We start from the raw sequence: 14,951 nt of genomic DNA on the forward strand, positions 1-14,951 counted from the left end.
TTCCAGTTTGCATTTTAATTCCTTTTGTTTTTGTTTTTTCTCTCCTAAAAGTATGAATTTACGAGAGGTATTAAAAAAATATGGTAAGGATGTTGGTCTTCATATTAAAGCTGTAAGATCCTATAGTCAGCAATTGTTCCTGGCACTGAAACTCCTTAAAAGGTGCAATATCCTACATGCAGATATCAAGCCAGACAATATCCTGGTAAGTCAAAACAACCAGGCTACTTTTTACATCCATTTTTTAAAATAGAAATATGATTATTACTATTTCAGAAAAGACATCTTTGAAATGTAAGTCAGAGTATTAATAACACTAATTATGAATGACTTGACCAAATTGTACCTTTTTTGGAAATTGGGCCCTGAAGTTTTACAGAAAATTATGAAGAAAGAGGAAATGGGTCTTTGTCCGCCCCCCTCCCCCCCCCCCCCACCACCACCACCTCTTCTGATTCATTGATTCAGAGTGTACAATAAACCAGAGAATGCTTTTGTAGTAATAGTATGTTTCTTCTGGTGTCTTTAAAAATTGCTACACATATTGCTGTTTTGAAATAAGAAATTTTCACTTCTTTGTTCTTTAGTTTTTATAAATGGATGGAGTTAGGGATACTGAAGGGAATTACCCTCTCTTGAGCAGATATATAGTTCTGGGTTTAAAAGGTACCTAGAAGTAATCCCCCTCCCTGCTTTTTTATTATTTATTGCTCTAGAAACTGGCTCCTGAAGCCCAAACAGAAAAGCTCAGTTATGGTTTTAGGTGTGATATTGAGAGGCATCTCTTGAAGGTTTGACTTTCACTATTAGTGACTTCTGTTTTAACAACATGGATTTCACAATGTTTGTAGTGTTTTTGAAATTTGAAAATACATCCTCATGGTACTGTGATTAATACTTTCACACACCTGTCCTTGGCCCCTTTTTCACCTTGCTCTGTGGTGTTCACAGTTGTAAGCATATTCACAACTTGGAGAATTCCTGTATTCTCTGCCAGCAACATGTTCTGCTTTTCTGCCTCTCTTTCTTTTTCTTTCTTATGCACACCTTAAATGCATCCAAGAGAGCCTTAGGAAAGGCCAAACATGTAAGGTGTCCTTTACTGGGAACTGTTTAAACTATGATACAGTAAACTCTTAAAAAATATGACTTTAACATTAAAGTTTCAGAACTCCTTAGGCTCTTTAGTTTAGGCTTCTTTTTCTTCTTTTTAATATCTTGATTATTCCTTCCAGATTGTTAATATTTATTCCTTTTTCACATGTGGTCTGAGCTTACATTGTGTTAATAATACTCTATCTAATTTAACTTGGAGTTAGAGTTGCTGAATAATTACAGTGAGATGGAAGGTACATTTTTTAAACAGATTGTAAAATTGAATTGCATAGCCAACTTCATAGTTGTTTTCTTCTTAATGTTTCTTTCTGTTTAATTGTGAAATGTAGTATCCACATCAAAATATGTAATTTAGAAGATAATTATACAGTGAACACCCATGGAGACTAAAGATTAAGACACTTGTCAATATCTTAAATGCTCTTTGTTTTAGTGCTTAGTTTTTCCTTGAATTAATACTAAACTAGTTTAGGGTTTTAGAAACTGAATACTTTTCTTTTTTTCTGAGGAAGAAAAAATAGACTCAGAAAACACATGGAGCTCATGTTTGTTAATGAAAATCTCAATGTTTTAGCCTGTGGTTTTAGCCGTCAGTGTGGGAAACTACCATATTCCTCCTGGAGGGAGTAGAAGTTGTATAGCTCATATGAGGGGCTGTTGGTAGAGCCAATGCTTAGTTAGCATGCTAAAGCCCTGGGTTCATTCCCTAGCACAAAGCCCACAATATTAAAAAAGCTTCTTAAAAGAATTTTTCCATTTTTAAGATATCTATTTTCCTGATTCCCAAAATAAAATTGTAATTGATGGCAATTTAAAATAATCATTTGTTATAGTTTAGTTCTGAGGATATTGCTTACAATAGCCAAGTCTGTAAACCAAACATGCTTATGATACCTTCCTATAAAGTCCCTAGGGCTAAAGTGTTATGTTTCTTTGGGGTGGGAACAATAGGGCCAAGTTCAAGTCCCAACTCGGAATTTGTGTGTGTCTCTTTTGAAGGGGGGAAGGGACTCTGGAATATGAATTATCTTCACTTGTTAATCCTGCACATGCTTCTGACTCATGAGTGGCAGCAGTCATGGGAGCAGCTCCAGCCTTTCTCAGCAGATGTCACTGTTACTGTGTATGTGAAAGTATTTACAAAGGAAACAAGAACAAATGACTAATATAGAGTTCGTGTTTATCAGTTTTGCCAAATATTTAACATTTCTTGACTAATATCTCTTTATATTTTAAGGGATTTGATATTTTTAAACTTGACATGATTGCTAGATTGCTAAATCTAGACCAGCTTCATATGAAAAAAAAAAACAAATTTTTTTTCCAGTCCAAATTTAACCTGAATCACCCTTTTGCTTTCATTGTCATTGTAATTTTGTGGCAACTGAAAGTTAACTGAAATCTAAGTTATTAACAAATGTTTTCATGTTTCTTTAGAGAGCAACTTGACTACTCAGGTATTCAGGCGATTTCTAGAAGATGCTTTGTCTCCTGAAATTAGATTTTTTTTTCTCTCAATCCTACCCTTTTTTAAATGCTCTTTGTTAAAATTAAATATATTTAGTATTATCCCATGATTCCTCATTGAAAAAAGTGTTTTACTAATCATAATAAAATATTTGGGAGAGCTTAATTTTTCATATTTAGGAAAATTAAGTTATAAATAGAATAGGAATTTTTATAAATGGCTCTTGTTCACAGTATTGGAATTAATAAAACTTCTTAAAGCCATTTTAATTATTCATTTGTGTTTGTTTTTCCTGACATGAACTAAATTTTCTTAAAAAATGTCTTGCAGGTTAATGAATCAAAAACGATTTTAAAGCTTTGTGATTTTGGATCGGCTTCACATGTTGCAGATAATGACATAACACCTTATCTTGTCAGTAGATTTTATCGTGCTCCTGAGATCAGTAAGTTTCTCAAAATGTTCTTTGACCTGGGCCATCATATGCGGTGGAAACAGCATATGTAATGTCTAAGCACTGTTTTCCATCACACTTCAGCAGCTGCTCGAGTTCATTCATGAGGAAGGGAACCATAGCAAGTTCATCCTCCTCAGGTGGAATGAAAGTAGTTGTGGCAGGAGTCTTGATCATGTCAAGCAAGAGTAGCAAAACAGGTGTGGAAAATCCTCGACTTTAGAAGACTGCTCTTGGTTATTCAAGGTCTGATTATTACATTTATGGATTGTATGGGACCTTTGTTTTTTCTCTTCCTATTGCCTTGGTTGAGGTTGGTTAGCACCTCCACCAAAGGTGAAGTGAAAAAAAGAATATATATTTTCTTTTTGACTCTTCACTTCTCCCATACCCCTACTTTTGAAGTTTTAAGAGTCTTCGTTAAGAATTAGTTGGGAAGAACACAAAATTAATTGCCAAACTGACGTGTTCAAGTTATGATTATAATCAAAGTCAAGATAGTCCCCTATTAATGGAAATTAAAAAATTAATTGAAGTCAGTCATTGATATATTAAAAACTTGCATTTTGTTTTCAGTTATAGGTAAAAGCTATGACTATGGTATAGATATGTGGTCTGTAGGTTGTACCTTATATGAACTCTACACTGGAAAAATTTTATTTCCTGGCAAAACCAACAACCATATGTTGAAACTCGCCATGGATCTCAAAGGAAAGATGCCAAATAAGGTAGGACATTAGCTTAATTTTTGAAGTTTTTGTATAGACTGATAGACTTCTGACATTTACCATTATAGCTGTGAAATAAAAGATTTTAGAGAGGCAGATAGCCTCTCATTCCTTAGCTCTTTTCAAGTTTCTGATGTTCAAATTAGTGGCTCTAATCACCCAAGAGCTATTAAATGAACTTTTGTGTGTGTGTGTGTGTGTGTGTGGTGCTGGATGGAGATTGAAGCCAGGACCTTGTGCATGCAAGGTAAGCACTCTACCAACTGAGCTATATCCCCAGCCCTATCAAAAGAACATTTTCAGTGATGGGGAGAGAAGGAGTTCAGTCTTGTTACGTGTTTGGGAGATAAAATGAAAAAAGATGTAGACTGGTTTAGTTAAAATCAAAGAAGTGCTTGGTGGTCAGAGAAAGAATAGATGAACTTTGAGCTTGATAATTAGCTTGTTAAAGATTAGAAGTCATTGGGAAAGGAGGATACCAAGAAAATTCACTTATTAGGATATCTTTTGAACATAAAGCTCACCCTTAGTGCTTCAGCTATCCTACTAGTTTTCTGTTTAACAGGAAGGAACAACTTTATTTATGATAAAGATATTTATGAAAATATGAGAGGGCTTTCTGTGTCTTAGCTGTTCTAAGATTTCAGCTTGTTTATTGAATTCCTGAAACATTTTAACAGATTTTTCTTATGGATCAGAATCCATTATTATTTTTAGAATTGTTCAAATTCTATTACATCGAACTTGTTTAGAATAAGTTGCACAAATTAGTTACGTTGACACTTGTTTTAATGAAATCTTATCTGTATCATAACAATTGTTTGTCAGTAACTGTGAAAATGTCATTTCATATTATTAATAATTTAGGTATAGCATTTGGATTAGTTTTTCCAAAGATGTTAATAAGTTCTGAAAGCAAGAAACTAATACCAAGAGAGACTACATAATAAACTTATGTAAATATTGTTAGTAGGCCCAGGCTGCTTTATAATTTTAAGTTTAAAATCCAGATTTTTCTGTCTTGTTTTATAGATGATTCGGAAAGGTGTATTCAAAGACCAACATTTTGATCAAAATCTGAACTTCATGTATGTAGAAGTTGATAAAGTAACAGAGAGGGTAAGTGTTTTTAAGTGTGCTACATCAAATGAATTGAGTACTCTGGTACATGGAGCTGTGAATTTAAAAAAAAAATAAAATATTTTTCAATTTCCTTTTTCCTGTCAAACAGTTTCTCAATAAAATATGTCAGGTTATGAAAGGATGAATTTCAGTATCATCATGAGTTTCTTTTTGTGATAGGTCATATTCAGGCCTTCATCACCTATCTCTTAGATCACTTCCTAGGTCTCGCTTCCCATTCAGCTTGTGTTCTACTTCTAGAGTGATCTTTCTGAAAACAAATCTGATTATGCTAATTCTTATTGCTTAAAATACTTTGTTGGCTCCCTACTATCTATGATATTTGAGTTCTTCAGAATGACAAAGTTCTTTTTGGTATGAACTCCACCTTCAGCAGTTTCTTTTATCCCCACCATTTTACACTTGAATGATAGGGACATTGGTTTAGACTTCCTTGAGCTAATTTGCCTCCTCATCTCCTAGAAAAAAATTTATTCAAGCCTTAGCAAAAGTACATGTTGTATATATGTACTGTATGCATAACTTTGTCAAAGCACATGTTTGTTATCAGCTTGTTTACATGTCTGTTTCCTGCCACTTAAGAGTAGGGAAAGTACAGTTTGACCAGTTTTTACTCTTTGTCTTCATTGCTAACTTGGGGAGCTTTTCCATCTATGATTTTTTGGGGTTTTTTGTTTGTTTGTTTGGGTTTGTTTTGGTTTTGGTAGGCTTGTTTATTTGGGGTTTTTGTTTGGTTGGGGTTTTTTTCTTTGCTTTGTTTTTTGTTTTTTTTTTTAATCTTTTTTTTTTTTAAATATTTATTTTTTAGTATTTGGCGGACACAACGTCTTTGTTGGTATGTGGTGCTGAGGATCGAACCCGGGCCGCACACATGCCAGGCGAGCGCGCCACCACTAGAGCCACATCCCCAGCCCTGTTTTTTGTTTTTGCTGGGGGTGTTTGTTTTTGTTTTTGATGCTAGGGATTAATCCTATGGACACTCAACCGCCAAGCCATATGTCCAGCCATTTTTAATTATTTTTTATTTTGAGACAATGTCTTACTAAGTTACCTAGTGCTTTGCTATGTTACTGAGTCTGGCTTTGAACTTGAGATCCTCCTGCCTCAGTCTCCTGAATTGCTGGGGTTATAGATGTGAACCACCCACATGTCTGAATTTTTTTTATTGCTTATTGAAAAGATGTAGAGGATAAAGAAAGCCACATAAATTTTTAAAAAGCAGTTGATTGTGATTGATATACATATTCTTAATATTTTTGTAGACAAAAAAACAGTCTGATGTAAGTCGTTTTTGTTTAGTAATTTATTTAGAGATACGCATTGTAAAAATTATTTTTAGGAGAAAGTTACTGTCATGAGCACCATTAATCCAACTAAGGACCTGTTGGCTGACTTGATTGGGTGCCAGCGACTTCCTGAAGACCAACGTAAAAAAGTACACCAGCTAAAGGACTTGTTGGACCAGATCCTAATGTTGGACCCAGCTAAGCGAATTAGCATCAACCAGGCCCTACAGCATGCTTTCATCCAGGAAAAAATTTAAACGAGATGAAGAAACTCCAAGGGTTTGAGTAATTAAATACAAAGACTGAAGAAATTTCACAGCAGTTTATTATTAATGTATATAAACTTATAAATATTTCTCCAGCAAATTTGAGGAAGCATGATATATTTGAATTAACATCAAGGGTGATATTTCTTTTAGAAATGTTAGTTAATCTGTTTTGTGTCTTATGTGAAATTTCACTGTAGAACTGTTTTAATTGCCAAGACTGCACAAAATTACAGTGCTAATGTATATGGTTGCAGTTCACATAAAAGACAAAAGCATCTGTTATAAAATGAGTAGTAATACTGGGTGGTTGATTCGTTTTTAGCAGAATTGGCTTCATTTTGGTCTTCAGATAAAATGGCCAGCATAAATGCTGTTTATATTCACGTTTTCCTAGGTGTGTGTGTGCAGGCCACAGCAGCATGCCCTTGGTGTAGTCAGTGCCGAAAGGGGTCTGTTCCTTCTTGAGCCTGCCTGCAGGGACGGTCTCCTCTTTTAAAGCAGGTTGTGTACAACATTCAGTACACTGAAGGTAAGCTAAACCATCAACATCACTGGTGTTTTAAGATGTTATTTTATTGGAATAATTGACAAATGAGGGATAATAGCTTTGTGGCAGAATTCCCTGCATGTGTGATAACTGATCTTGTTTTATTTTTTGGCATTGCAACTGTGGCATAGTTACAATTTCTGTTCTGTTCATCACATTTAAAATTTGAAGAGTACGCGCTTGATGGATAGAGCGCCTTCAGTGTACTGTTTCTTATTAACTTTACTTTTTTAAAATCAACTTGCTATAGACTTTATATACATTTTGTTAAATACAGTTCCTAGTGACATAGAGACGATGCATAGTTTTCATTTACTAATTACAAATGTTGAGGCCTAATTCTCAAAGTCCTCATATTTAAAGGTTAGATAGACAACATAATGAAATTTTTAACTATTTGTATGTCATTTTGAAAGTGTACTGCTTTATGGTAAAAGTGTTTTTTCATTTGTTCCTTGTTTTCATTATTTGTGATCATGTTGTCTTTCAATACAGGCATAAACCTTCCACTCTTGAACAAAGCAGCTGCTTTTTAAAAGCGGTAATTGCTTCTTTACCTTTTATTTCTTTTGTAAATGAAGCTTTTCTTTAAGATTGTGACTTTAAAGTGTTGTCTATTGCATAAACAGTTGACACTCACTTATTGTAAAGTGAAGATTGTTCTACTGCATGTGAAGTGGACCATGCAGATTTCTGTATGTTCTCAGTATGCATCACTAGATAATAAAGTCTTTTGTGAACAAGGCATTTGTAGCCATTTTTAAAAGTTTTTGTCTTCAGTGCTGGTAAGTCAGGTAAACCATAAATAGTTAAAAGCAACCTTTCTTTTTATCCTGAAGTCTTTAATTGAGAGTATTGTTGAAAGAAGTAAATCTAGCCAAAAGTTTATCAATTTATTAATAATTAGGATTCTAATTATTTTTATCCCCCACCCCCCAAAAGCCCACAATATTGTCAGCTTTCAGTGTAGTGAGATTATTCCTGTAGGTTATGGGGTATAATGCAGGATTTAACTAATGTTTTTGCTATTTTCTCACTTTTCCTTTTGATGGTGCGGAAAGAGAAAAAGGAAAACGGGGCACAGGCCATTCAACGCCTTCTGCAAGGGGTCTGATTTGCTGAGACACCAGCTTCACCTTCTTAACAAGGTTATTTCTGACAGCATGTGTAGATAAACATTTAGCAACGATTTAAAACAAAATCATGTAAATCAGCTTGGTTTTGCAAAACAGAGGAATTCGTATTTGTAACTTGATACGATTTTCTGTTTGGGGGGTAAAATTAATGCTTGTCTCCCTGAGGAATATGGAAAACAATCAGATTATAGGGATTTAAATAGTATTTTAAAATTGTAAATGGGATTTTTTTATTCACCCAGGCACCTAATTACAACAAGCATGCACATTTTGGTGCATTCAAGAATGGAAAATCAGAATAGCAGCATTCTTCTGGTGGGTTTTGCTCCAATTAAAGACATGAAATGAACTGCACAGCCAGGAAGGTGATAGATGATATAATAAGCCAACTCTGAATCTACACCCCGACTCTTCATGGTTTAGACTTACTAAAATAAAAGCAAGGTGATTTTTCATCTTCAGGTAGAGTGAAGCCTTTTAAATAAGGCATCACATGCAGCTTTTCTACCTTAATAATATGGATAGTAATTTTCCCACCATTATGTACTTTATTTTGGTGACAGTATGCTGCATATTCAAGTCTTTTGTAGTTATTTTCACTCAAAATAGTTGACATTTTGATGCTTCTGGTGATTTTCATGACTTCATTTTATGTAATTATTTAATAAGTAAGTTAATTTCCACTAGAAACAGTTCATCTTTTACCTTCAAAACTATTACCTGTTCTTTAAAAAACAAAGTTGCTTGTTACTTGTTCTTTGTGTTTTAGGTGCAGCTCAGTGGAAGATGATGACAACCAGAAGACATGAGCTAAGGTTTCTGTCCTATAAAAGATTAAAAAAAAAAAAAAAAAGGCTCCATTTAGTTTTTGTCTAATTTTTTTAGTTTTCAGCATTATAATTTGGGTTTCATTGGTGTTTGGTATTTAGAATAGTAGTGCTATCGTGGTGTTCATCTTGTAAAGTGCTTGTTTTCTCATACTTCCTGCCTCTTCCTCCCCTATACCTCTCCTCTAAAATAAAAATAGTACTTAAGTTTAGTGATATAAAAGGCTCTTGGGTGCTTAAGATCCCACTTAACACATGGTTGTAAAAATTAGATGCTAAGGATTATTAGAAAAACAGCAGCCACCAAGTAGCATACATCTAAAAGTAATCTTCAACTTTAAGCAGGTACAGAAGAGTAGAAGCAGGAATTTTAAGAATGTGTTTAACTCCTTTAGTTAATCTATTCTCTTACTTAACCTTTAATAACCTTGTTTTCACAAGTGCTCCAGTCATGGTCTTAAAATAGATTACTCAGAGCCATTGTCAATTTTTCTTAAGGGAAATGAAAAAGGTGATAACTAGTTTTTCATGTTCCCAAATTTAGCATTCCTATTTTTATCTACTTGAAAGAAACCCTGTAAAAAACATCTTACATACATATACATGGTTTTATTTGAATTTGTAATTTTGCTGAGGCAGAAATTTGGAACTTTTTAAGACCTCTGTAACATTGAAGTCATTTAGTTAATGATCTTATTTAACAAACCTGCATTCGTGTTTCAGAATAGCTTTATAATTTTCAAATAGAAGTATCTGTTATGAAGTTTCAGCTTTCTTATACTTTATGGCAAAAATAATATAAAAAATCAAGTACTTGAGAGTTTGTGAAAGTCTTAAGCATAGTTCCAAAGATGTCATAGTTCTTTCTAGGGCTGGAGGAGACCTGGAAAGTATATGAAGTTTAGGTACATTGTCTCTGGGTAGATTATTCTGAAAGATCATCAGAAATAAGTGGATTTTGAGCAAGGGGAACATCTTGTCATAAATAAGATCCTCCTGATATTTGTGTTTATTTGTAAATCTGTATTAAAAACTGTTTCTTCACTCCCCAATGGCTATCTCACTCTATTTGCTGTACTATTTTGTTGTATTTTTAACATAAGTAATATTTATCTTGACATTATAACTACCACATTTTTCCTAACAAAAATAAGCACTAAGGACATTTTTTACAATACAAAATATGTAATGTTTTATAGTATGTGATAGAGGTATTGAAATGTTCTCAGTTTTGTTCCAGACTTGCATTCCTCTTTTCTGCTTTACCCATACTTTATCATCATTCATAAGCAGAACTCCCAGCTATATAGGTAGAAATAAAATCTCTGAAATGAAACAGGAATCACATACATTAAAATTTAGGTTAAGCAATTAGGGAGTGTTCTCTTAAGTGTTGGAGATGCAAAATAAGTCACATAATCAAATATGTAATACACCTTCTTCAGTTAAAATGACATCATTAACAGTGGGCTCCATAAGTATGTTTTTTAACAGTATGCTAGTTCCAAAATATATTCAACATATATTCTTTATAAAAATGTCCCCCAGCAAATTCATTTGTGATTTTTGTTTTTATTTTTTACATGTCAAATGATGTACACTAATTTGACTTTAAGATATTTTCCAGTTATTTTGAGATACCATTGTAGCATCCTTAATTTTTCTTCTCCTTCTGTATATAGGGTAAGGGACAGTTCTGAAGAACCTTTCCATTTAGCAATCAAGATATGGAAGCTGATCTCTGAAAATACTCAATGTGTATCCTAATTGTTCATGGTATTATTTGATTTGTAACTTGCATTTTAGCAACATATGTCCCCAATTGACTTATTGGAAAACTTAATAAAATAATGCTTCTTGGTAGCATATTGTCTGCTGATTTTTTTTCCCCCTTGGCTTAGGTTTGGCATTTTACATTTAGTTTAAAGTTACAAACATTCTTACCTGAGGTTTCTTAGCTGCCATTTCATTAAGGATAGATATGATTTGAAAAGTATTCTGGCTAGTTGTGGTGTTGCACACCTGCAATCCCAGTGACTTAGTTAGCTGAGGTAGGAGAATCACAAGTTCAAAGGTAGCCTCAGCAGCTTAGCAGGCCCTACGTAACTTAGTGAGACTATTTCAAAGTGAAAAAACAGAAAGGGCTGGAGATGTGGCTCATTGGTGAAGCCACCATGGGTTCAACCCCGGACCAAAAAAAAAAAAAAAAGTATTCTGTGCTCAAATATAATTAGGGACGGGTGAGCGGAAGCTATATAGAAATCCTAGAAAAATCTCAAGATTTTGATGTGCATCTCAATGACTCGAAAAGGTATGGGGATAAATGTGGCATACAACCTCAGTAGATTCTGGAACCTGTACCTTGAAAACAATGTGGTAAGATTTTCCTCACAAACAGCAATACAAAGTAATGAACTAACTTTCTTTTTTTCAAATAACAAGTAAATCGGTTCACTGCCCATTTAGAACCCTGACATATCAGGCTCGTAGCCCTAGCCTATTCACTCCTTTGTTCCTTTAAGGAAATTTTTCAGCTTTTAAGAATAAAATAAGGCCAGGCACAGTGGAGCACGCTTGTTAATCTCAGTAACTCAGAAGACTGAGGCAGGAAGGTGGGAAGTTTAAAATCAGCCTCAGCTATTTAACGAGGCCCTAAGCATATTAGACTCTGTCTTAAAAAAAAAAATGCTAGGGATATTGCTCAGTGGTTAAGTGCTCCTGGGTTCAATCCCTGTTACCAAACATAATAAGAAGGACCAAAGAGGTTGTGTAAATCCCTAGTGCATGCAAAGTAGGATTAGGTTATGTGGGTAGGGGTAGAAGTGTCTGGCTTTGTAGAATACATCCACCCCAGCTGGAGCTAATCATCTCCAAGTGGCAGGTAAAGACTGATTCTGGTTGCATCCTTTGTAAGAAATGGGATGAATGTTAGTGTCTTAAAGGACCACATTCTAATTTGCTTGGGCTGTCAGGATAGAGCTACATAATTGTATATCAATTATGTAGCTCTATCAATCTCATGGTCATGAGATTGTTTCTGGTGCATTTGAGAGAATTATGCAGAATGTATTAAGGTGGAAACTAGATCTTTCATATGTCCATCTGTGGCTCATTAAAAAAGCCAAGTCAACCTCGCTAAGATCCAATGAGCTGAGGAAAAAAGTGAATAATGGAGAGCAAAAAAACAGGGATTTCTGAGCAAGTTAAATTTTCTTGAACAGGATTACATTGTTTTTTAATTTTTTTAATTTTTATTTAATTTTTTTAGTCATACATGACAGTAGAATGCATTTTGATATATAATACATCAATCATATTGTCTATTCTGCTGCCCTTGAACAGGATTACTTTCAACAATAAATTTTGCCAAATACTTCCATCCAAAATAATGGCTAATGCATGACCAATGTGATTCTGCAACATGCACACTCAGAAAAATGAGAAATTATATCCCATTTAAGTATGATATATCAAAGTGCGTAAATGTATTCTACTGTCATGTATAACTTAATTTAAAAACATAAAAAATTAAAGTTCACCATGAAAAGTAATAATAATGGCAGACAGCTGGGTGGAGTGGTTGCTCATGCCTGTATTCCTAGCGACTGGAGGCTGAGGCAGGAGGAACATTACAAGTTCAAAGCCAACTTTAGCAACCTTGGCCCTAAGCAACTTAGGTAGATCCTGTCTCAAAACAAAAAGGATTGGGGTGTCAGTGGTTAAGTGCCCCTGGGTTCCATTCCTAGTACCAAAAAACAGTGGTAGAGCAGGTGCAGTGGTACACCCTGATAATCCCAGCCACTTGGGAGGCTGAGGCAGGAGGTACACAAGTTGGAGGTCAGCCTGAACAAGTTAAGAACCCTGCGTTACAAAGGGATGTAGTTCAGTGGTAGATTACCCCTAAATTCAATCCCCAGTTAAGCAAAATTAATGATGGTAGAAGTTGGCTTTGAACACTACCCCTAAATTCAATCCCTGGTTAAGCAAAATTAATGATGGTAGAAGTTGGCTTTGAACACATATGAAAAAATAGCCAAATGTTTCATAGTTGCTAGTTTCTACAGTTTCCCCGGTGGTGAAATTTTCCTTTTCACTTATTGACATGTATTACCTGTTTGATACAAGAATTTTCCTTTGTTAATCAATGGGATAAATTTGAGATGACTGCATGTATGGTTTCTACAAACTTGCCACTTCTGGTCTTGTTCAAGGGACTCAAGCCTTAGGGAGGGTGGGGGTAGGAGCAGCACCTGTATTTTTAATAAGTGATGTTGACTTTAAAATTATTGATACCTTTGCCCTGTAATGGAAAATGGCAATACTTCTTGTCCAGATTTGATATTTATATTTAATAAAGCAGTGTTGGAAAACCATTTGATAGGTATTTCAGTAGCTCCTTTATTTAGGTCTAATAGCACCCTAAATAAAGTAGCCTGGTTGTTTACAATAAAAAAATTCACCCTTTGCCAGATGCAGTGGCGCTTGCTTGTAATGCCAGCTACTCAGGAGGATAACAAGTTAGAGGCCAGTGTGGTGAACTTAGCAAGACCCCATCTCAAAAAGCACTGGAGGGGTTGGGGATATGGCTCAGTTAGTACAGTGCTTGCCTCGAATGCACAAGGCCCTGGGTTCAATTAAAAAAAATTAAAAAAAAAAAAGGACTGGGGATGTAGCTCAGTGGTTGTGCCCCCAAATTCAATCTAAGTACTAAAAAGAAAGAAAGAAAGAAAGAAAGAAATCACCCTTAGGAACCTTGCTTCACTTTTTGCCACATATTTTCATCTGATGATCTAGCAGGTAAATTCATGTCCATAAAAGAAAATCATCCTTCATAGAGGACGTCAAAGCTCAGAATCAGTTTTTTCCCCCACACTGTAAGGGGCCAAAGCAGCCTTCCAATACAGAATCAGTTCCGTGTTTCCCTGACAGTTTTAACCTTTGTGACCTCTACTTCCACATGCTCTTCCCTGCCATCTACTTCCCTCTCCCATGCCACTGCAAATCTTGGCCTCACTGAAAGGGTTTGTGTCTGTTCCCACATACCATGTTCCTGAGCTTGACTGGAACATTCCTTGCAAGAAGGAGAACATTAATTTGTTAAGAACTCTCATTCCTCTGCTGGCAGTAAAGTCAATGCTAAGTCAGTTTATTCTTGCACTAGGTCTGCCTTCCTGAGTCATTCTTATTTCCCTGTTACATTTTTTGAATATTTGCTATCACCAGGCAGCCAGCATCTCACCAGGGTAATTTTTCCTTCTCAAAAGAGGGTAAGCCACCTGAGGAAATAAAAGTCTGAATATGGGGCGGAGTCAGAAAAATAGGTTTTAAGGGATGGAGTGCCTGATAGATCCAGTCCACACAGGAGCTGGAGCTGGACAACTAGAAAATGGCTCCAGTCGTTTATTTGAGGGGGTGCATCAAAGGCAAGGATAAAGTTTCAGCAGGAGGACTCTTGCTTCATGGTGTCTTGTCCTCAACAGGTTGATTGTCATCTTAGCAAGCCACACCCATCTCTGAGAGGCTGTGTTGCTTTGTGGCTCCAGCAGGTAACCCCATCTCCAGGGCTGTGTGGAACCTGGCAGAACTAGGTAGAATTGTATTGGGGCATGTATTGGGGCAGTCTCACCAGCAGGAGTGCTGCTGGGAGTTCCCAGACACCAGACTTTCTTACTCAAAGGCTTCCATGCCGATTTGGTTCATGAATGGCTTCTGACAATTTGCTGTATGCCAAACATTTTTAATCCTATTCATTTAATCCTCGTGATTATATGAAATAAAAGGCATTTCATTCATTTTACAAATCAGATAATGAAGCACAGAGAGGTTAAAGAAACTGCTTATGTAGACTAGAGCTGTTAAGTGACAGAAGCTGGTTTCTATTTCAGGTTATAGATAGATCAATCAGTGCTTTTAACCATTCATGAATAACAATCCCAATGATGGTGGCACATGCCTGTAATCCCAGTAACTCGGGAGG

The 14,951-nt window shown here is 35.3% G+C and overlaps 1 protein-coding gene across 14 annotated transcripts in view; it reads left to right on the forward strand.

Moving 5' to 3' along the window:
* Prp4k (pre-mRNA processing factor kinase PRP4K) overlaps positions 1 to 10,837 on the forward strand; it is a 39,898-nt gene extending 29,061 nt beyond the window's left edge. The window contains exons 11-17 of one of the 14 annotated variants that reach the window (XR_013091671.2): positions 52 to 205; positions 2,915 to 3,029; positions 3,615 to 3,766; positions 4,799 to 4,885; positions 6,249 to 8,462; positions 8,917 to 8,962; positions 10,657 to 10,837. Coding sequence is in view for 2 of the 14 variants with exons in the window: in XM_076859143.2 (XP_076715258.1) it covers positions 52 to 205; positions 2,915 to 3,029; positions 3,615 to 3,766; positions 4,799 to 4,885; positions 6,249 to 6,452 (712 nt within the window). In the remaining 12 variants the exon portion in view is untranslated. Of the gene's footprint in view, positions 1 to 51; positions 206 to 2,115; positions 2,303 to 2,914; positions 3,030 to 3,122; positions 3,285 to 3,614; positions 3,767 to 4,798; positions 4,886 to 6,248 lie in introns of those variants that run through there. The other 13 variants (XR_013091673.2, XR_013091669.2, XR_013091666.2 and 10 more) reach the window with 13 other exon arrangements.
* The last annotated feature ends 4,114 nt before the right edge of the window (positions 10,838 to 14,951 follow it).

This window comes from Callospermophilus lateralis, chromosome 6 (genome assembly GCF_048772815.1).
Source record: "Callospermophilus lateralis isolate mCalLat2 chromosome 6, mCalLat2.hap1, whole genome shotgun sequence".
Taxonomy (NCBI): domain Eukaryota; kingdom Metazoa; phylum Chordata; class Mammalia; order Rodentia; family Sciuridae; genus Callospermophilus; species Callospermophilus lateralis.